This window comes from Schistocerca nitens, chromosome 1 (genome assembly GCF_023898315.1).
Source record: "Schistocerca nitens isolate TAMUIC-IGC-003100 chromosome 1, iqSchNite1.1, whole genome shotgun sequence".
Taxonomy (NCBI): Eukaryota; Metazoa; Arthropoda; class Insecta; order Orthoptera; family Acrididae; genus Schistocerca; species Schistocerca nitens.
This window is the reverse complement of record NC_064614.1, coordinates 1,239,866,389-1,239,889,228: the sequence shown is the minus strand read 5'-3', so window position 1 is coordinate 1,239,889,228 and position 22,840 is coordinate 1,239,866,389. Positions and strand designations below refer to the sequence as shown.

The 22,840-nt window shown below is 40.4% G+C and overlaps 1 protein-coding gene across 1 annotated transcript in view; it reads left to right on the top strand.

Moving 5' to 3' along the window:
* Positions 1 to 439: 439 nt before the first annotated feature.
* Positions 440 to 22,840, top strand: part of LOC126233811 (trichohyalin-like) — a 37,467-nt gene continuing 15,066 nt past the window's right edge. Inside the window, exon 1 of the mRNA XM_049942886.1 lies at positions 440 to 517. Within this exon, the coding sequence (XP_049798843.1) occupies positions 440 to 517 (78 nt within the window). The remainder of the gene's footprint in view (positions 518 to 22,840) is intronic.

Below are 22,840 nucleotides of genomic sequence, written 5' to 3'. Positions count from 1 at the left end.
GAAATGCACCCAGGAAGGTGTCCTCACCCAAGAGATGGAGAATGGGCAGGACTGCAATGCGATGACGAGGATGTGGGCTAAAGATCTCAATGCACGATGGACACGATGCACCTTGTAAGGCGCCCTTCCTCAATTGGCTCTCTCTTCGGGAAAATTTTGAAGAATTGAGGTCAAACCCTACAGGGGACCATCACATCAAGGCTGAAACATGTGAAACTCATTTTAGTCAAATCGTACAACAGGCAGAAATACCTCGGGCCTATTCCAGCCCCCGGACCCACAGGGGGTAACAGTGTTTAAATGTTTATGCTGGTATATGGTGACACTTCCACACATTTAGTAATGCCGGCGTTAGGACTTAAAAAATTTTACTTTCACATTTGTCACATAACAGTGCATTTCATTAGCAAAAATGCTTGTACTGATGACCGTGAAAGCAATGGCAGTACCTGAAGACATTGAAGCAATTTCTGCAGCTCGTGTTAATGGATATTTTGACCAAATTGTGTTGGCGTTGGTAGGAAGTGAGTAACATGATTGTCACTGGAATGAGCTATCATTGAGTGGACTGACTTTCATTAAGGACTGGATCAAGTGAATTATTGCAGTGCATTTTTATCTGAAAGACAGCAGCAGTTTTGCAATGTATGGTGTAAATATGAACAGTGACTTATACAACACCTAAATATTTTGTTTAGCAACTTGTTAGAGCTACCACTGATTGTTGCATTATGTTTTAGTAAGTCATGTATTCTGCCACTGGATCCTTTTGTTTGTTAGTACCCACCTGATTTGTCCACTAAATCTTACGAAGTTGAAAATCTGAATATTGTAAAACAGAAGCCTGAGGATGATAAGTTATGGGAAAGCGTCATTTACTAAGATTTTCAACTCCATGACTATAGACTGACAGGCAACTGAAGAGGTGATGGAGAAAGACTACAAAAATCAGGTTGGTGGACTTTAGTATATGAAGTGGGATTTAGAAAATAAAGGAATGAGTGGGCATGACCTTTGAATTCTACATTTGGACTGTAGAATTTTTACCACTACACAGCGTCGAGACACAGCGTATTCAATATTCTGGCACTCACAGTCTCAAGAGTGTGCTGAGAATACTAAATTTCAGGCATTATCTCTCACCATGGATAACAGTGGTTAACAGATTTCACTTAGTGACCAAGAGCAACAGCATTTACAGCACTTTCACAGTTATGGATGGCTACAGAGGCAGCATAGCTCAATATATCTTCAGGGGATTTCTAGTGACTAAGTCCATGCCACACTGAGCTGATTTACTTCTCCAAGCTCAGGGATATCTGACACAGCATCAAAAGAGCCCTTGAATTTACACCTCAGTATTTTTCTCCTATTAGAAACTTAGGAAATTACACTAATTCCCACAAATTAACAGCCACAGATTCCTCAAATTAAAACATCCTTGGGAATAATGCACACACTTTTGAACTTACAATAAATTTAATCTTTAGCAGCTAACTGAAGGCATTAGCATTAGGTTCTGATATTGACAAAACAGCTTGTTCAACACACTCAAAAGTAGTGAAACCATTACATGGTAGCGTCTAATTTTTGTATCAGCTTCTGTGTGATGTCTGCTTATAACCACTTTATGTATCCTATGAACACAGAACATCTATGTATTCACAACTTAACAGTTCTTTTCTTTAACATTTAAGAAGATGAGTGCCCCTCTAACTTTTAATAATCACCAATCAGTTTTCAGTTATCATGGTAGATGTGGAAGATTGGTTCACCTGAATCATCTATCAAGAAGCGGAAGAGTGGTTCACCTGAATCACCTATCAAGAAGCACAGTATGTCCTTGCTCTTTCTGCATAAGATGTTCAATGATTTTATTGGAAAACTGACATATGAGTGAGACAACATGTATTTTGTTAAGCCACCAAACTTTCTGAAAAGCATATTGAGTAATGAGTATCCACGAGGTCACTGGATGTAACAGAACAAATTAGTATACAATGTCTCAGTTTTTTATTGTTCAGATTGAAGTTTTGCACCAGTTCTCTCCATCTGTGGAACTGCATTTTATGTACTGTAACCACCAAGCAGGCTCTACAGTACTACATGCTGCATACTGTATCAATGCTAATGTCAGGATATCACAACATTAGGCACCTCAAATCAGTTTTGGTGTAATACTGGTGTACTGACATGTTTAGTGCTCAATATGCATTTCTAATACATGACTGCTTAGTGAAATATTTGTTGTTCAGGCACTTTTTTTTTTACATCCTGCACAGCAACAGGCAATAGTTACTAAGTCCCTACCTCTTTTCAGCATCATGTACAACAAATGAAACTTTGATGCAGACAACAGCAGCCTACTCAATGTTTGTACAACAGTGTTAACATTGGGATAGTCACAGCACTGAAAAAATGTGTGCTTCGGCTGTTCCTATTCCACTCAGAATATTTTAATGCTTTAAATTATGTTCCATTTGTGTTGCTAGTAAGGCTATTTCTTGCTCCTCTTGTTATGAGTACAATATCTCTTATCAGAAACATTGCACAAGATCCTCATGTTCACTAGAATTAGGCGAAGTGTAACTTATCAGTACCTTTTACCTGTTTTATATCCAGCATCAAAGTTGTAGCATCTGGCCTACAGACCCATTTTTGACATCTACGTAACATCAAATCGTACTTTGAAGCTGCTTAAGGACTAACAATTCCTATTTTAACTAATTTGGGGAACTAGTGTCATCACACAAATTTCAAATGTACTTACTGTAAATTTCTCAATTTGTTTTTACTTACTTTATATCAGTCCTTGGGAATAATGTACACACTTTTGCAATTACAAGAAATTTATTCTTTAGCAGCCTAATTAACTCTTAAAGCACCACTTATAACTTCATCTGAAAGACAAGTGTTACTCCTCAGTTCACTGATTCACTTTGTTTCCATTATTTGCAACTCCATAGTAAAGCTACATAATCAATCCCAGTAGCAGATGCAAAGCAGAGTCTTAAATCTCAGACTTACTACTGACATCATTTTTCATATTTAACACAGATTGTACTAATGATGTAATGGAGAAATAATCACACACACCATCTCTGTTACTGAAATAACAAAAATGCATAATAGTATTTCTGATAATTAACAGAACTTAGTAACAGCATTGTCTGCAAACAAAAAATCTCTAGAATTTGAGACATGTGAATAGATCCTAATCCAGGCAATTTCACCTTGTAGAAAAGAACAAATTTGTTACTACAATGCTCTTAACAATGTTAGACTAATAGATAAAATTATTTAAGTTCGAACATTAATCGCAGTTGGGAACATTATTAATCACAGTTGGGAACATTATTAATCACAGTTGGGAACATTATTAATCACAGTTGGGAACATTATTAATCACAGTTGGGAACATTATTAATCACAGTTGGGAACATTATTAATCACAGTTGGGAACATTATTAATCACAGTTGGGAACATTATTAATCACAGTTGGGAACATTATTAATCACAGTTGGGAACATTATTAATCACAGTTGGGAACATTATTAATCACAGTTGGGAACATTATTAATCACAGTTGGGAACATTATTAATCACAGTTGGGAACATTATTAATCACAGTTGGGAACATTATTAATCACAGTTGGGAACATTATTAATCACAGTTGGGAACATTATTAATCACAGTTGGGAACATTATTAATCACAGTTGGGAACATTATTAATCACAGTTGGGAACATTAAAAATGGGGAGTAGCTACTGATGCAACATAGAATAGTTTTAGCACATTTTTTGTGTTTATACTTTACAAAACTATTACAGCACTCCAAGGACTCCTTACTTTTCGAGAACTTACCATTCTTGCAAGTCTGACATATCTGTTGTACAGTTGAAGCACCTGAAGTATATCAAGAGTATCAATAACAGCAACATCATTGCAGGTCATTCCAAGGATCAGCTGATTTAATTCAGTTAATGAATTCAATGTCCAAGAATCATTTCTCTCTAATATCTTAGATCTGATACTCCCCAGGAGAACTGAAAGCTGATGCATGATCACTTAAATTTTAAGATCAATGAATGAATCTAGAATAAAGCTAATTTATCACAAAACTTACTGTATTTTGTGGCAGTCCACTGAAGTCCTGTGCAAAGTGTTCAAAAGAAACATCTGATAGGGTGCCTCTCAGCTTCTTTTGTATCTCCAATAATTCCTTTGGTGATATAAATGTGAAAAAATGACCTGGATTTCCACTCTTATATATGCTTTCCAGAATGCTTCTCTCAGCTAAGAATCAAATACTTTGTTTAGTTACTAGAAAGATGTTTAAACCAGTATACAAGTTCTGCTGATTACATCTCAGTGAATGGTGCTACTTACCCAAGTAAGGTCTTATTTTCTGTAGTACTGTCAAAATTTGCATCCGAGTTGACACAGGAAGATCAGTCACATCCTGAGCATGAGCTGCAGTGACAATATTAGTTATTAAATTAAACAGCATTTCCTGCTTTAGACCTCCAATCTCAAGACTGGAAATCACTGATGATGGTACAGATTTTACAAATCCCTCTAAACTCAACAGTAGTTCTGGATCATTTTTTCCACTCAGCAACTCAGCCTGAAAAAGTTGCTTCTCTTAGTTTCAGATGCAGAAAAAAACACAGAATTATTTTTAATTGATACAGCAAACACTGACTTTATAGGCACAAAATTCAAGGTTAACCAATATCACTCACCTAGTTTGTTCTTTGAAAGTACTGCATATTCCACAAACTGTATTTATTAACCATATACTAATTGTTTATGTATTACCAATTATTAGTTTTAACCCCAAAATTTTTATCTAAAATACTAGTTATCTGTTTTAGTTATTTACATTGCATATAAAACATCTGACATCACATTAATGATAGCTCATTAAAATTACTTGTTAATTGACATTTTCCATGTGCCATAACATTGCCATGACAGCTGTCAGCTGTTATGTCAGTTAAAGCTCTGTGAAACAAGGAGGCGGCTGCTGGTCTAGGCCAAACCTGCTGTTTCCCCTCTGCTATCACCAAAGACCATGGAGACTGAGGGTTATCTAGCATGTAAGCTGCAGTGCTCTAGTGGAAAACTGCTTTTGTTGAGGCATATTGGCAGACAGCTAAATATGACAGCCAGTGGCTCAGCAAGGAAGAGGGGGGGAAGAGACAGGGTGATGATCATGCCCTGCACACCACCTGCAGATAGGCGCAAAACAGTCTCCAAGATAAACAAGATATTCTGGAAAAGTCATTGTCGTAGAGTGTGCTTTTGGAGGAAAGGGGCGCCAAAAAAGTGTTGTGTCACACAACTGGCACCGATGCAGGGTAGCGGAGGGGGCAGAGGCAAAAAAAGTGCCATGGCCAAGGCACCACTTACGTTCACTGCACTACTGGATATACCTCATACTGGAGCAGTTCAATTGCAAGATCATTAGTAAGAACTAATTAGTACAAACAGCATGCAAATTAACTATCATTGGTTCTAAGTATAGCATAATAAATTCAACAGATTTTACAGATCTGAGCAGATAACTAAAAGATCATGAAAGGTATATGAAATTAATAACGAAACATGTATTTAGGGTATAATTACAAAAAAAGTAAAATTTAAAACATTTACATATTTCTGTGTCACAATATGAGAAAGACAAACCAAGTAACTAGGAATTTAAGCTCTGTTTATGAGGTTGCATAAAAGAATAAATGAATTAAGAAGTGTGCCTTCCTGAAAAACTTTTTATTTCGTTTAATCCCCATGCATATTTTGTTATTAAAACAGAAAAATGTTCTTGCAAGAAGGGATACCCCCTCATTTATTTTTAAGTTATTTATCTTCTGCTACAATTTCAGAGATGTGAGAGGTATATTGAGAATAATATAAAATTGTTATTCTCTTCTGAAATGAAATTTATACTTATGTAGCAGGATTGTCACTTCTACACAAAGAATAAATCTGTAAAGCAATAGATTAGACTCAATAATGTGCAGACCTAATAAATAAAAAGTGTTTTATGAGGTTTTTCCAGTGGATAGAATTTTTCTTCATCTTTTGGGCATGGAGCCAGGATAGTATTATCTCTTGTTCAGATATTCTGGCTGATAACCTTACAGCCATCTACAAGGTGAGTCATTGGTGGAATTTAAACACTTTTACAAAATACTGTGAAATAAATATGAGCACATCTGTTGGAATTCTCTAGCTCATGCATGTTTACTCCACAATATTTTGTAAAATGGTTTAAATTCTGCGAGTGACTCACCATGAAGACTGCTGTAAAGTTCTCAGTCAAAATGTCTCAACAAGAAATAATCCTATCCTGGATACATGCCCAAAAAATATTGTTTAGACTGGTGAAATCTTGCTCAAAATGTAGCGTGTAATGTTTTCCCAAATATGTCCTCCACTACAACATTTTGCATTTTTTTAGATGACACCATAAATCATGATAAATTGCTATACGAGCTAGAAAAATCTTGTCATCAGATTAACATCTAACAACTGGTTCAGGTCTTATTTTAAGAACAGGGGACAATATGTGGAAATAGATCACGAGAAGGATCATGTCATTGGGAAATATAATTCCAAGCTACTGATGTAAATATGGTGTGCATCAAGAATCGGTAATGCACCCTGTTTTGTTCTTACCCTATGTAAATGACCTAAACGTAAGTAATGACAGCAGTAAAATATTTCAATTTGCTGATGATACAAACATTCTAGTTACAGGAAACTCAGAAGAAACCATTATAAAAAGATAAGAGAAGCCACTGACAGGCTAACATGTTAAGTTGATAACAATGACTTAATAATGTTGTGGTGATGGTCTTCAGTACAGAGACTGGTTTGATGCAGCTCCCCATGCTACTCTATCCTACACAAGCTTCTTTATCTCCCAGTACCTACTGCAACCTACATCCTTCTGAATCTGTTTAGTGTGTTCATCTCTTGGTCTCCCTCTACGATTTTTTCCTTCCACGCTGACTTCCAATACTAAATTTGTGATCCCTTGATGTCTCAGAACATGTCCTACCAACCGATCCCTTCTTCTAGTCAACTTGTGCCACAAACTTCTCTTCTCCCCAATCCTATTCAATACCTCCTCATTAGTTATGTGATCTACCCATCTAATCTTCAGCATTCTTCTGTAGCACCACATTTCGAAAGCTGCTATTCTCTTCTTGTCTAAACTGTTTATCACCCACGTTTCACTTCCATACATGGCTACACTCCATACAAATACTTTCAGAAACGGCTTCCTGACACTTAAATCTATACTCGATGTTAACAAATTTCTCTTTTTCAGAAACGCTTTCCTTGCCATTGCCAGTCTGCATTTTATATCCTCTCTACTTCGACCATCATCAGTTATTTTGCTCCCCAAATAGCAAAACTCATTTACTACTTTAAGCATCTCATTTCCTAATCTAATTCCCGCAGCATCACCCAATTTAATTCAACTACATTCCATTATCCTCGTTTTGCTTCTGTTGATGTTCATCTTATATCCTCCTTTCAAGACACTGTCCATTCCGTTCAGCTGCTCTTCCAGGTCCTTTGCTGTCTGACAGAATTACAATGTCATTGGCGAACCTCAAAATTTTTATTTCCTCTCCATGGATTTTAGTTACTACTCCAAATTTTTCTTTTGTTTCCTTTACTGCTTGCTCAATATACAGACTAAATAACATCAGGGATAGGCAACAACCCTGTCTCACTCCCTTCCCAACCACTACTTCCCTTTCATTCCCCTCGACTAACTGCCATCTGGTTTCTGTACAAATTGTAAATAGCCTTTCGCTCCCTGTATTTTACCCCTGCCATTTCAGAATTTGAAAGAGTATTCCAGTCAACATTGTCAAAAGATTTACGGAGGTCTGCCTTTCCTTAATCTATTTTCTAAGATTAGTCATAGGGTCAGTACTGCCTCACGTGTTCCAACATTTCTATGGAATCCAAACTGATCTTCCCCGAGTTCGGCTTCTACCAGTTTTTCCATTCGTCTGTAAAGAATTCGTGTTAGTATTTTGCAGCTGTGGCTTATTAAGTAATTTTCACATCTGCCAACACCTGCTTTCTTTGGAATTGGGATTATTATATTCTTCTTGAAGTCTGAGGGTATTTTGCCTGTCTCGTACATCTTGCTCACTAGATGGTAGAGTTTTGTTAGGGCTGGCTCTCCCAAGGCTGTCAGTAGTTCTAATGGAATGTTGTCTACTCCCAAGGCCTTGTTTTGACTTAGGGCTTTCAGTGATCTGTTAAACTCTTCACACAGTATCCTATCTCCCATTTCATCTTCATCTACATTCTCTTCCATTTCTATAATATTGTCCTGAAGAACATAGCCCTTGTATAGACCCTCTATATACTCCTTCCACCTTTTGGCTTTCCCTTCTTTGCTTAGAACTGGGTTTCCATCTGAGCTCTTTATACTCATGCAAGTGGTTCTCTTTTCTCCAAAGATCTCCAATTTTCCTGTAGGCAGTATCTGTCTTACCCCTAGTGATATGAACCTCTACATCCTTACATTTGTCCTCTAGCCATCCCTGCTTAGCCATTTTGCACTTCCTGTTGATCTCATGTTTGAGACATTTGTATTCCTTTTTGCCTGCTCCATTGCATTTTTATATTTTCTCCTTTCATCAATTAAATACAATATCCCTTCTGTTACCCAAGGGTTTCTATTAGCCCTCATCTTTTACCTACTTGATCCTCTGCTGCCTTCACTGTTTCATCTCTCAAAGCTACCCATTCTTCTTCTACTGTATTTCTTTCCCCCATTTTTGTCAATTGTTCCCTAATGCTCTCCCTGAAGCTTTCTACAACCTCTGGTTCTTACAGTTTATCCACGTCCCATCTCCTTAAATTCCCACCTTTTTGCAGTTTCTTCAGTTTTAATCTACAGTTCATAACCAATAGATTGTGGTCAGAGTCCACATCTGCCCCTGGAAATGTCTTACAGTTTAAAACTTGGTTCCTGAATCTGTCTTACCATTATATAATCTATCTGATACCTTTTAGTATCTCCAGGGTTCTTCCATGTATACAACCTTCTTTCATGATTCTTAAACCGTTAGCTATGATAAGTTATGCTCTGTGCAAAATTCTACCAGGCGGCTCCCTCTTTCATTCCTTAGCCCCATTCCATATCCACCTACTACGTTTCCTTCTCTTCCTTTTCCTACTATTGAGTTCCAGTCACCTGCAACTATGAAATTTTCATCTCTCTTCAGTATCTGAAGAATTTATTTTATCTCATCATACATTTCATCAATCTCTTTGTCTCTTCTTCATTTGCGGAGCTAGTTGGCATATAAACTTGCACTACTGTGGTAGGCATGGGCTTCGTATCTATCTTTGCCACAATAATGCGTTCACTAGGCTGTTTGTAGTAGCTTATCCACATTCCTATTTTCCTATTCATTATTGACACTACTACTGCATTACCTCTATTCGATTTTGTATTTATAACACTGTATTCACCTGACCACAAGTCTTTTCTCCTGCCATCAAACTTCACTAATTCCCACTACATGTAACTTTAACCTACCCATTTCACTTTTTAAATTTTCTAACCTACCTGCCTGATTAAGGGATCTGACAATCCACACTCCGATCCGCAGAACGCCAGTTTTCTTTCTCCTGATATCGTCCTCCTGAGTAGTCCCCGCCCGGAGATCCAAATGGGAGACTATTTTACCACCAGAATATTTTACCCAAGAGGAAGCCATCATCATTTAACCATATAGTAAAGCTGCATGCCCTCAGGAAAAATTACAGCTGTAGTTTCCCATTGCTTTCAGCCGTTCGCAGTACCAGCACAGCAAGGCCATTTTGGTTAGTGTTACTAGGCCAGATCAGTCAATCATCCAGACTGTTGCCCCTCCGACTACTGAAAAGGCTGCTGCCCCTCTTCAGGAACCACACGTTTGTCTGGCCTCTCAACAGACACCCCTCTGTTGTGGTTGCAACTACGGTACGGCTATCTGTATCACTGAGGCATGCAAGCCTCCCCACCAACGGCAAGCTCCACAGTTCATGGGGGGACTTAATAATAAATACTGGAAAACTGTAGCTATGGATACGCACACAGCAAACAAAAAAATCTATCATCCAATTTGTGCAGACAATTATCAAAACAGCCTGTACCAAATTTCTTGGACTTCGTCTTCAAGACAACTTTAAATGGAAAGCACATATTGAGCAAATGAACAAAAAAATAATTACTACTTGTTTTGTGTTGCGTGCATTAAAAAATTGTACCAGCTGCAACACTCTTGAGTGTGTATACTGTGCAGTCATACAATTTACTCTGGTATGGGATTATGTTCTGAGGAATTTCTGGAGATGCATCAAACCATTCAAAATTCAAAGAGTTGTAAGAATAATGGAAGGGGCAGATAATCCAAATCATACAGACCATTGTTTTAAAAAAATAATCTAAATTTAAGTCTGTCTTGTTTGATCATAGCTTTTACACTGTAAATGAATATCTACAAAAATAAATTTTCCGATGTTAACCCAATGTAGTCTAATACAGAAGAACAATTGTATTTTATCTCTCTGTATATAGTGTAACAACACTTAAGTGTTCATTATTAATTGATATATTAATGTGCGTGTTATATACAAAGGTATAATTATGCATAAACATATTAATATCAACATAAAAATTCAAATAACTCTTGCACATTGTACAGCTGTAGATAAATATGGGTCAATAAATCAAATCAGATGTGAAGGGTTTGAGACAGAAGAGCTGTAATCATTTATCTTCATGTGATAAAGGATAGGTGGAGAAGGAGGAAAAATATTAACAGTTAAAATCATTATTCAGTGTGTGTGATTTAACAGGTAATGTAGTTTATACAGTTTAACTAATTTCCAAAGCTGGAAAGTTGGTTAACAATCTTAATATCCTGTTGTTCATAAATGAGTAGAACACTATTTAATAAATTGAGAGAAGGGGGACGAAAGGAGAAATCACTAGCTCAAACATGGAAAAACGCAATACTAAAAGTTCTTGGTAAAGATCTTATATCCAAATTTTGAAAAATTTAAAACATGAAGTTAAGTGTGGTGTCTATGGCCTCTACAGAGAAGGCATGCAGTTGCTATTGTGAGGACACTCTCAGTGCAGTAAGGATCTGCAGAGAAAGACAAAGCAGCAACTTTTCTTTACTCAGGATGATCTCTATGCCCTATGGATTCAGAATGCAAACAGCTGACCATGACCACTCCACAAGTTGCATTGTTTCCCGTGTAAGTAATTTGTCAGTAAGATAAGCCACATGTGATCAAGCATGATTGTTGGAAGAGGAATCAGTCACTTAGTGCACCCACATAAGGAGACACAAGCAACAACCATGTTATTTCTGGACTATCCTGCCTTTATTACATTTGCAGAGAGCTGAAGCTTTTGTCTCGACCTAGAGAGATACTGTCTACACACACACACACACACACACACACACACACACACACACACACACACACACACAGAGAGAGAGAGAGAGAGAGAGAGAGAGAGAGAGAGAGAGAGAGAGAGAGAGAGAGAGAGAAAACCACTTCAGTTGTGTTTTTTCTGAGCTGTCAAGAAGTTGAAACCAGAACTCATTCAGAAAAACTCTTTTCTTCCATCATCTGTGATCCAGTGTACATACTGGTGGTAGCCCATTTTAAAGCTTGATCAGTGGTGAAAATTATGGAGTAGAGGACATTACCTCTATCACAAACAAGTGATATGAAGTCTATGAGGGCAGTGGAATTAGTAAGCAACACCTCTCCCATCCAGTGCTGACAAATAAACCTAAGAAATTGCTACAATGATACAGATGTAAAACCAATAATCTATTTATCTCAACATAACTGTCAAATTTTAAACTGTAATGATTAGTTAGATACATATCGAAGAAGAAAATACTTTATTGCAGAACCTTACGCAATGACCAGGGCTGTTTAGAGAACATTTTTCCACACAACTGACTTATTTTGCACCACCCCTCCTCTTTCCCATCTTACACTTTCACCCATATCAGTTTTCACTAATAATTTTGATACAGCATAAAATGTTACACTTTGGCACCCCTTTAACCTTTCTCAACCTGGCACTGCAAGTGCATTCTACTAATTGTAATGCCTTTCACATCGCTTTCAGCTTGGTGCCCCAAGCACCAGCTTGTGTCACTAGGTCCTTTTGTCACATTATTTCTAGAGAAATTACAGGGAGAATGTTGGAAAAATGTTTATAAGGCAGACAGGGTGTATGGAAAATTTATATCAACATAACATTTTGAGTCTTTTTCCCCAAAACAGTGTCCTTAACAGAAACCAAACTCAGAAAAAATTACAAGGGTTTTGTCAGAATAGTGCTTTAACATCATGCTATAAGCTATTGGTATTTTTCAAGAAGAATTACTCTTTAAGGAGAGACATGGACCTGTAATTAGAGGAACATTTTTACAGATAATTTCTGTAAGTTGTTCTGAAGATTTTAATCATTGAGGAAAAACACCTTGACTTAACGGATTACAAATTTAGCTTGAGGGAGGTGTTAGAAGGTTTGTACAATATTTCAGTACTATGAAATACATTTTCAGTTACTGCCGTTGAGTGAACTTTCCCTCTTTTAGCACTTGATTTCTTGACAGTTAGGTCTGATGCTGGAGTATGCAAGGCCTGTAATTTAATGTAGTGTATTTGATGGTCCATTTCCTCATCCTGAGTTTTCAGTTCCTGCCAGACTGATTTGTTCACAAAGAAAGCTGAACAAGACCTTACAGAGGCCAATCAGAGCTCAGCACAAAAATTTACCCTGCTTTATTGTAAAGCACTGGTAAAATGTTTGATTGGCATTTAAAAACAGTCATAAAAATAATTACTGATGGCAAGCATAATCGTCAAGGGTCCAAACTCAGTCTTACTGGACTAAGTTCTTAACAGACCTACAACTGTTTCTGTCAGTATCTCACTCATTACGGATGGGGAAAAAAATCCTGCTAACATATGAAGTTATTTACTCTCGGAAAGGACGCTTATCAAGTTACCATACAATAAAACAAGAAACTGATGATCTCTCTAAACACTCTTGTGAGTTGCCTGATTATCTGAATTAAGTGACTGAAAATTTCTGTTAGATATGAGAATACTGCAGTGTTCATTGTAAAATGCTGTGACATGGTTGTATGTGTAGTTTTATGGAGGTTAATGGAGAAAACTATGAGGTCATCAGTTCCTCAGTCCCAAACCAAGTTTGAAAGCGTAGTGTTCCAGCTAGCAGTAAAGGCCATCTGCTTATATTGCCACAATGTGTAGTAATGGTAGAATCAGATATTTTGGGGGTATGCTTAGTGTTAGAATAATTGTACGAGATGTAAAGTAGTGTAGTGTCGAGTCAACTTGTAGGTCATGGTGCAGATGGGGTTCTCTCAGGGATCAACTTCGGTGACCCAGAGACATCCCCTTTCTCAAATACCAGTCAACTGATACAGGGATGAAAGAGTGAAGTAACAAATAAAGTCCATTTAAACTGATGGAGAGGAAGTAAATTTAAGTAAAATGATAAGTCACTAAAACAATCTCAAAAATGAACAGATGATTATGATGATGAAACAACAAGATAAAAGAAGAATGCTAGGTCTGCAGGCAGTATGAAGTCAAGGACCCACTAGGCTCAGCATGTGGTGGGAAGCATCACTTCCACAACTGCCCCAGCCCCAATAATGTATGATCAGAACACTGAAGTCTAGAAAAAAACTCACTTATTTTATAAAGCATTAAACCTGTTCAAATATACATGTGTCTTAAGGCAGCATCAGGGATAAGGAATCCTCAAACCCCTGAATCCTCAAACTCCTGTGTTGTCCGAGTGCTTTAAGTAGAGTATTCCCCTAGTATTCATGACACTGTCAGCAGAACATGACAATTTTATCAAGAGGAATGCAGATCAGATTGGATAAAGCCATGGGTCAGATGAGTTTCCAAATGTGGTTGAGGAGAGGGGAGGGAGACCAATCAGCGAGGTCGTCAGCAGCACGATCCAAGGTGACAAACTATGGGAGGAACAGCACCAACAGCACAGTCCCGTCATCAAAGAGGCAGAAGGAATGTCAGTGTGGAAGGAAAAGTAAAGAACTGGGGGGTGGGGGCTTAGAGCAGGAGGCACCTCATGCGATGGGGCACTGTCATCAGCCCATACTGTATGGAGGCATGGCTGAAAGTCTCCCAAAAAACACCAATGCTAACCATGAGACTACAATTCTGGAAGGAAATTCAGGTACTTCCATCTGGGTGACCAAACCACTCTCACAAAGAAAACCAAGGACAGATGTAACCATGTGATGGTCATCTGCTAACACTTGGGACAAGGGGAATGAGAGGGCATATTTAGTGCAAAGGGCCAAAAGGCAGGGCAAGTCCAGCAAAATATGGATCATCATAAGGGGCCCTGGTAACTACAAAGGGGAAGGAGGCAGCTCAAAGGCATACCATGGGTCAACCTGGTAAGGCCAATACGCAGATGGCAGAGGCCGATACATTCCCACCGGGAGACACAGATTGATACCATGTGAAGCTGGAAATCTATCCCCAGAGGTGTGGTGCTAGTGGTGGTGGTGACAGACGACCACTGACCAAGCTCATTGCCCAAGATATCCACATGGCCAGGAATGCAAAATCAACCAAACAAGCAGCACGGTTGTGGATGGCAGAAACTAAGTGGTGAAAAAACACTAGGCAGTAGCCTGTAGGCCACTAAGTCCATATATGACAAATGTTGGTGAGGGAGGACCATTTAATAAAACAAAGAACTTGGTAAATGGCCATTAGTTCTGTGGTAAACATCCCACACGTGGCAGCAAGAGATGGTGTTTTGTGCAAACAGAAGAAATAAAGGCATGTCTCATGACTGGTGGCCATTGGTGTACAAAACACAAGCATCCCAAAATTCTCTGTAAGCGAGCAGAATGAACAACTTAACACCATTGACATGATGGAATCTTGCTGACCCCAGAAGAGATTCATCTAAATACATTGCTGAGGAACTAACCAAGGGAGGGGATGTTCAGGAGAGCAAGTGGGGAACAGGATAAAGAGGAAATATGGAAATCACAGTGGAGAGAAGTGAGGAGGTGCCCTCCCTGCAAACTAACCCATGGGGGGATTGGGGGGAAGGGAGGGGAGGGGGGGCAGCAGATGGGTAATTTTCTGAAGTCAGGGAAAGAATAGAACAGGTGGTATTAGCAGAAAGAGCAAATAATAGTGGCACAGGAAACCAGGAGCTGGAACCATTGATCAATCAGAAGTCTGGAGTAAAAGGCACCAGTGCCCAAACAGATACCATGATTTTAGACTGGGTCCAAGAGGAGCAATGTGGAAGAGGCATCTGAGCCTTAACTTGACAACCATAGCCCAGAACTAAGGCCTGATGAAAGTGGAGAATAGGATAATGGTCTGCACAGCAAGAAGTGTGGGCAAGGAAGCATAGGCCACTGAATTTATGGAAAAAGCCACTTTTTTGGGAGGTGGATATGGGGCAACCAAGTAAGCTGCTTGTCAGAAAAAAGACTGAAGTAATGGACTGAGGGACCACTATCAGGCATTGAGTGTTGAGGTAGAGGTAGAGCTCTGCATCAGGATCGAATGTAGTACAGTGACAAACACCACACAGAATGTAGTTGGAGAACTGAAAACCGAGTCCACATGGATGTGTGCCAATTGGCACCCTGGTCATGTTGCACCACAGAAGCCACCAAGTCTGGAACTAGCCCAAATACAGAAATCAACCACATACAGGGCAGGGATTATAAATGGCCCAACAGAGGCCACAAGTTCATTAATAGTAATGAGAAAAAGAGGTCCACTTAATACAGAACCCTATGGAATGCCATTCTTCTGGGTCCATAGAGCTGAGAATGTTGTCAAACCAAATTCTGAACAACTGGTGAGACAGGAACTGGGGAATAAAATTCAGGAGGGGGCCCCTAAGGCCCCACTCATGGAGTGTAAGAAAGACATAGTGGCACCAAGCTGTGTTGAGTCATCCATCCCAAAAGCTGCACTGGTAAGGAGATCAAATGTCCCAGGATTTGAGGACCCAACAGAGCTGATGAGCCACTGTCTTTAAATAACCTGCAGGTTGTGTTTGTCAGATCTGCCAGTAACTATCAAGAGATGACTTATCCTCACTGGGCTTAAGGCAGGAACCACACATTGTCCTGCCATTGAGACCAGAAAACACCCTGGAGCCAAATGTGTTTAAAAACCTGGAGGAGATATCATTGTGGAGTACTTAATTGTTAAAGCAATTGGTTACAAATGAAATTGGAGCCAAGGGCTGAATCATTGGAAGAGGAGTGTCAGAAGAAGGACCCATTTATTCACTAAAAGGTTCACTGTAGCATTCTACCTGATAAGGAGTAAAATTTAAGTGGGAAGCTTTAGCTCACTGTTTCTGAAGGATTGCAGCAAGATAGCAGGCTGATGCCATTGCAAAATGGGTAGCAGGATGTTCTGTGAGAACCAGTGGATCTGTTCAAAGGTTGCCCAGAAGTGTAAGGCCTGGGATGGAAAATGGTCGCTGGCAATGTGAGTGGGGAGTGTAGCCCAGATCCATAATGAATGGACAGAGGAACCTAGGTAGGAGAAAGCATTCCCAACACATCCGCTAGATCTGTCCGAGGAAGTGATGGGCTTTGGTGCAACGGCCCTTTCAAACTGGTGGAGGATGAGTGCTGTTTCAGGCACTTTACGGCTTGATGGTGATTGTATATGGCAATGGCAGTGATCCACCACAGGACTGGCAGGCAGTGGAAGGGGCCTTTTGAGTGCGGCACAGGAATGCCAGTGGTGTGAATAATCTTATCAGGAATGACATGGACAACTTTATCAATACATCCTGACAGAGGGTCAAACACAACCTGGAGGTATCCAGAGGTCAATTAGTGTAATGGAAAGCCCACGAGGACAACATGATCATCAGGAGGTGGAAAGGGACAGAGGATCAACAGGGAGTGGTCACTGCCACAGAGGTCATCATGTGGTGAGTAATTAAGGGAGATTGGGAGGGAGAGTGAGTGAAAGATCACTGGTGGAGAAAGTGTCTTAAATAGCACTAAAATGAGTAGGGAACCATCATTAAAAAGGCACAGGTTGAGGTCCACAAAAGTCCACAACTAGACAACAAAGCACTGTTCCTCAATGGGTGATGGACATCAAAATCCTGAAGGAGGAGGAAGGGAGTGGAGAGCTGCTGATGGAGGGCAGTTAGACCAGTGGATAGATGTGGCCTGTCAAGAGGGTTGCAGAGACTGCAAACTGACCACAAGGTCCAAGTGGACCCAGACAGCAGCTGCTTCCAATCTGGTATGAAGGAGGATCCATATACTAACAACACCTATATGGACCAACGTGCGAACACCACTGAAGCCCTCAAAGGGCTGACCTGGTTCTGACAAGGCACAGAAGCCATGAAGTATCGGTGAGTGAGCATAATTAAAATGAGATTACTGGAGAAAGACAATCCATGAAGTAAAAGGAAATATGGGACTGCAACTCCATAAGGTGATAGTAGTATCCATTACAGCTCCATTGAGTAAGTACAGAACAGGAATCCAAATCAGAGCTGAATGGGCTGATGATGGTCATACCACCAGGTCACTATCCATCACCAACAAGGATGGAGTGACGTGTATAAAGAAGTCAGATTCAGGTTGTGAGGAGGGCATCAGCATCTCCAGGGGCACAGGAGGGGTCTCGTCCTGGGATTTCTTGTTCTCCTCACACACTCAATGAGATTTGGAATAGAGGGAGCAGGCAACTTTGGGGTGCATAGACTGTGGGTCCTGCTGCCAACTTGTGGCAGCAGGCTGCTGGTCTGGGAGTCATGGAGTGGGGGAGTGGTGGTGGGGGTGGGGAGGGGGGGGGTCCTGGGAGATGCCAAAGAAGGGGTACACTTCGCCAGGTGGGTAGGGGGATCAGCACCCAGAGGGCAGGGCGTGGTACTGCAGGTAGAGGGAAGTGGGATTGGAATAAGGAGGAGGGAGGAATGATGTAACAGAGGAAAAGTTAGACAGACATAGGGTGAAGACTGTCATTTCTGACAAGCCTCAGTGTACGATAAACTATCAGAAGATCTCTCTTCTAGTACCTTCTTTTCCTTCTTATAAGACACATGGGTGACATAACACAGGGCCTTTCCTCATGGCATTTGTGTCCACATTTGCAGTGCAGAGGGTCCACTGCATAGCAGGAAGACTTGTGCCCAAAATGCAAAAATTGTAAAAACCTCATGGTTGGAGGGACATACTGCTTTATGTCACAATGATAAACTATAGTCTTTACCTTCTGCATGAGGGCATCCCCCTGAAGTGTCAGATATATACAGATGCCAGTATTAAAACACAACTGCCCTTACAGACTTTCTGAACAAGCCAATCAAAATCAACACACCACCATTCCAGATCAGCTCCAGTTCCTCATCACTTTGCAGGATGAGGAACTATGTTCAAATACTGGCGAGATGTAATGGACACAGATGTCTCCAAGATGGTCACAGATGTGAAGTGCTGCAGATTGGACAGCAGAAGTAGTTTTGCTCAACAGTGAACTCTACCACATATTATTCAGATTCTCTATTTCAAACTTTTCTTTGATGGTTTCTATGAATAACACCACCTTGGTGGTGGTGGTGGTGGTGGTGGTGGTGGTGGTGGTGGTGGTGGTGGTGTCCCTGTCCAATCTGGTGCAAGCCAGATCATGAGGAAAGGGTTTCACTCCAAGATGGCGTGCCTGACTCCCCTCCCAGGGTGTAGACAGGGAAGGGAAGGCCACAGGGCCATAAGAAGCAGCATTAAAAGATCCATTCACAACTAAAGAGATGGCCATAGAAGAACAGCCTGTTTTTGTTTGGAGCTTAATGCATTTCATATGCAGAGTGTCCTCCCTGATACCACCACATCTAATTGGGGGTTCTGCCCATGGGTACCACCAAGCCCCAGCAAGGGTCATCCAGCACAGCATCTGTCACCAGCAGTTTCAGTGCTCCAGAATGACAAGCAACCACATCTAGGCATACACAGCAGCTCAGGTATTAGGATTGTGATCCCTGTGTTGTCATTGGCTCTACCAAAAGGGTACATAACGATCCCACCACATGGACTGGTTACCATGCTGGCTATGTAGCATTAACAGACAACAGCATCAAGGAAAAGATGGAAGAGGCACAGCTCGAAGCCACTAAGTAAGGTGCATTCTTTCCTAGTTGGCTCACAGAACAGAGATAAAATTTAGAAGGGGAGGTCAAACCCAAAACAGGGACCACAAATGTCAACAAGGAAAGGTGAAGAAAAATAGAGGAACAAAACCATAAGAGCAGAAACCAGGAGGATAGTCAGGCTATCTTAAGCAAGTACACAGAGAGGGGAAGGAACAAGGACAGGGGGAGAGGGAATGCAGCCTGGAAAAGAAAGAAAGTCCACAGTAATTGTGGAGACCCTCAGATGAACCAAATGAGGAATGGTACACAGTGGTGGTCTCTGATGACACAGTGTTAGAGGGAGGGGTATGCCACCATTCCCTGTTCAGGCTGTGATAGACCCTCTGTCTCAGATGTGTTCACAAGTTACTTGGTATCCACAATGCCACAGTTGGTTTTGCATCACTTTTCTTGTTAGTGATCAGCCATCTCATTCCCAGGGACTCCCAGTATCTGGCTGTGGCTCCAGTGAAAGAGAACTTAGTAACTAACCGATCACAGATAGTGGACGATATCTGGTGGTGAGGGTGGCATCAACTAGTAGCCTAGACTGCTCATCAAGTTTCTTGATATTGAATTGGTCACAGTTCTTCTTCTTCTTCTTGAAAGAGGACTCTGGCAATAGATACCAGATCATCTGTGAAGACACTACAGGTCTCTGGCAGTAATGTAGTTGCTGGCCATTGAAAGACATGTAAAAACATATGTCCTCCTTTTGGTGTCTCAAGCCATTGGTATGGATGATTTCAGCACCTTGGTACTCAATAACAGAAGAAAAAGATGTGTTGATGACCAATGGAAGAAACAGCTTTAGGGCCATGGGATATTTCCATTTTCCTACATTTCCAGAAAGCATTTGACACAGTGCCCCACTACAGATTTAACAAAGGTCTGAGCATGAAGAATACATTATTTGAGTGGCTCAAAGGTTTCTTAATTAACAAACCCAGTATATTGTCATGGATTGTGAGTTCACTGGAGACAAGGGTATCAGGACAGTGACTGTAGAAGGATAAGGGTGACAATTTCTATTTGATGATTTAAATGATAGACTACTCCAATGTAGAAAAAAAATATCTATGTTAGTACAGATGAATTGGAAAACAGTTTTGTAATGTCTGAATATAGTATCAGTGGTGTGCAGTTTGACACAATAACTTGTATTAAATGTCTAGGCTTTAAACTTTGAAGTGATGTGAAATGGAATGAAATTGAATGAGAATGTAAATTCAGCTGTAGGAAAGTAGGTTCAATCAACACGCAGTTATGGAAATGCCTTGTGAATTCAAATGGGAATTTGCAGAGGGGGGGGGGGGTTATATTCTTTTTGTTAAACACTGTTGAGAAAATTTAGAGAACTTATTTGCAACTGAATGCAGAACAGTTCTACTGCTGCCAACGACAAGAGAAATTAGGGCTTGTATGCAGGGGTGACCAAGTGATTATTCATTCGCAGAACATATGCAATACAGCTACCTGGAATGTAGCCTGCATTAGCTGCATCTATCCACAAGCAAGCTAATGAGCACTCCACAGTGCATGTTCCCCAAGGAACAGTGTGAACAGCCCGATTTAAGACAAGGGAAATACGGTTCGAGTCTGTGTCACTAGTCACCTGATATTCTGACAGTGTCTTCATGCCCATATAATGTGATGGAAGCACCTTAAAGGCTATAAGGTGTGGGCAAACATTACTTTTAGCATCCTCTGCCAGCACCCTAATATGAAATTTAAATGTGGCCAGAAAATCATTTTATTCAATGCATATTAAATCTAACGGGAAAAGAAATAAGATCTTAGATTAAGAAAAGTTTAAATGAAATGGTAAAGTGTCCCAGACCCGTTGGGAGCCTTAATGTAAAAAGGGAGAACAGGTAAGGATAACAAGCCAGCAGGGTGCTTCAATGATGTCGGTGACAGAACTGTATTGATAGTCGGCAGCCATGAAGAGATGCAAATATCTGTATGGCCAAAACTACACACGCATGTGCAAGTGCCCACAAAAAGTGGCAATGGAGTAGGTGCTGCAAAGAATAAATTGAAGGGAGTTGCCTCTACTTCCATCCTCAATGGTCCATGTGTATTTGTAGGCTGTAATTTTAACTTCAGTATTGTTAATAAGTGTTACTGTTTCAAGAAGTGGTGGTAGTGCTATTGCTAGTGCTGGTTGCTTATCAAACATCATATTGGTGAGATAGTAAATAAAGATTTTGGCAGATCATCATATTATTCTGATAAGGCCTTGAGTCTTCGTGCCCATAGCAAATGTGATGCTGGGAGTACTGAAGGTGTTTTTATTTGGTTTGAGTGCCATGGATGATGTGTAAATTTAACTAACTGTACTGTTCATAATCATCCATCATCCATCATGTGACCTTTAACACCGTGATTTTGAAAAGCACATTGATCTTGTAAAAAGATGTGTGTGCAAGTGTACACTGGAGAAGGACTGGTTGTCAAGTTCAATGACAACCTGCCAGGTACTGAAAAGTTAGTCGGTTTAAAAGAGGGGGAGGGATCAAACTGCTGGGTCATTTGTCCCTCATTCAGATTAAAGTAAGTTCACAAGGGTTGGAGTAAAATAATCAAGACATACAAAACACAGCTGGAAGAAAGAAAACCACAAGAATGACAGAAGGGCAACAAACACCAAAATGGACAAACTCAGACAAGAATGGCTGGCCAACCATGGGAATAGAAAGGAGAAGCCAGACACTTCAAAACACATTAAAACCTCCACCCTAAAAGCACTAGGGTGGAGGATACAGAGAGACAAAGGACAAGTGCTAAACTTTAGATCAAATCATAAAACCCACCCTTATGAATAAAACATAAAACTAAAGTAGTTGTTGAGGCATTGTCTCCCAACATCAAAGGTAGGGTGCTGGGAAAGTTAAAATTCTGCCACAGAGTGGCTAAAAGGGGACAGTTCAGCAAGAGGTGGACAACAGTCATTTGTGAGGCACAGTGACACAAAGGCAGGTCCTCGTGATGGAGGAGGTAGCCATGTGTTAGCCTCATATGGCCAATGCAGAGCCAGCAGAAGACAACTGATTCCCTGCGAGAAGACCACATGGAAGACTTCCATGCATTCTTAGTCTCCTTAATGACATGCAGTATGTTGTGCGTACTATTTTACTATTTTGCCATTCAGTCTCCTTAAGCCGAAAAACCTTGTGGCGTAAGACTGAACACAGGTCAGTTGCAGAGATGTCCATCTCCAGAAGCTGTTTCCGCTTAGCCTGTTGGCCAGCCTGTTGCCAAGTTTGTTGCCTGGGATTCCAACGTCCTCTGGGGTCCACACAAAAACCCCACTGAATGACAAGACTGTTCCAGGGCACAGATGGACTCCTGAATGGACGCTACCAAAGGATGGCAAGGGTAGGAGTCAGTACAAAGGAGGAATGACTCACCAGGGCATGAGCAGATGTGATCAAAAGCACGAGATATGGCTGCCAGCTCTTCAGTGAAAACACTGCAGCCATCTGGGAAGGAGTGCTCTTCAATATGTGCTCCATAAAAATACACAAGGCCTATGTGAGCATCAGC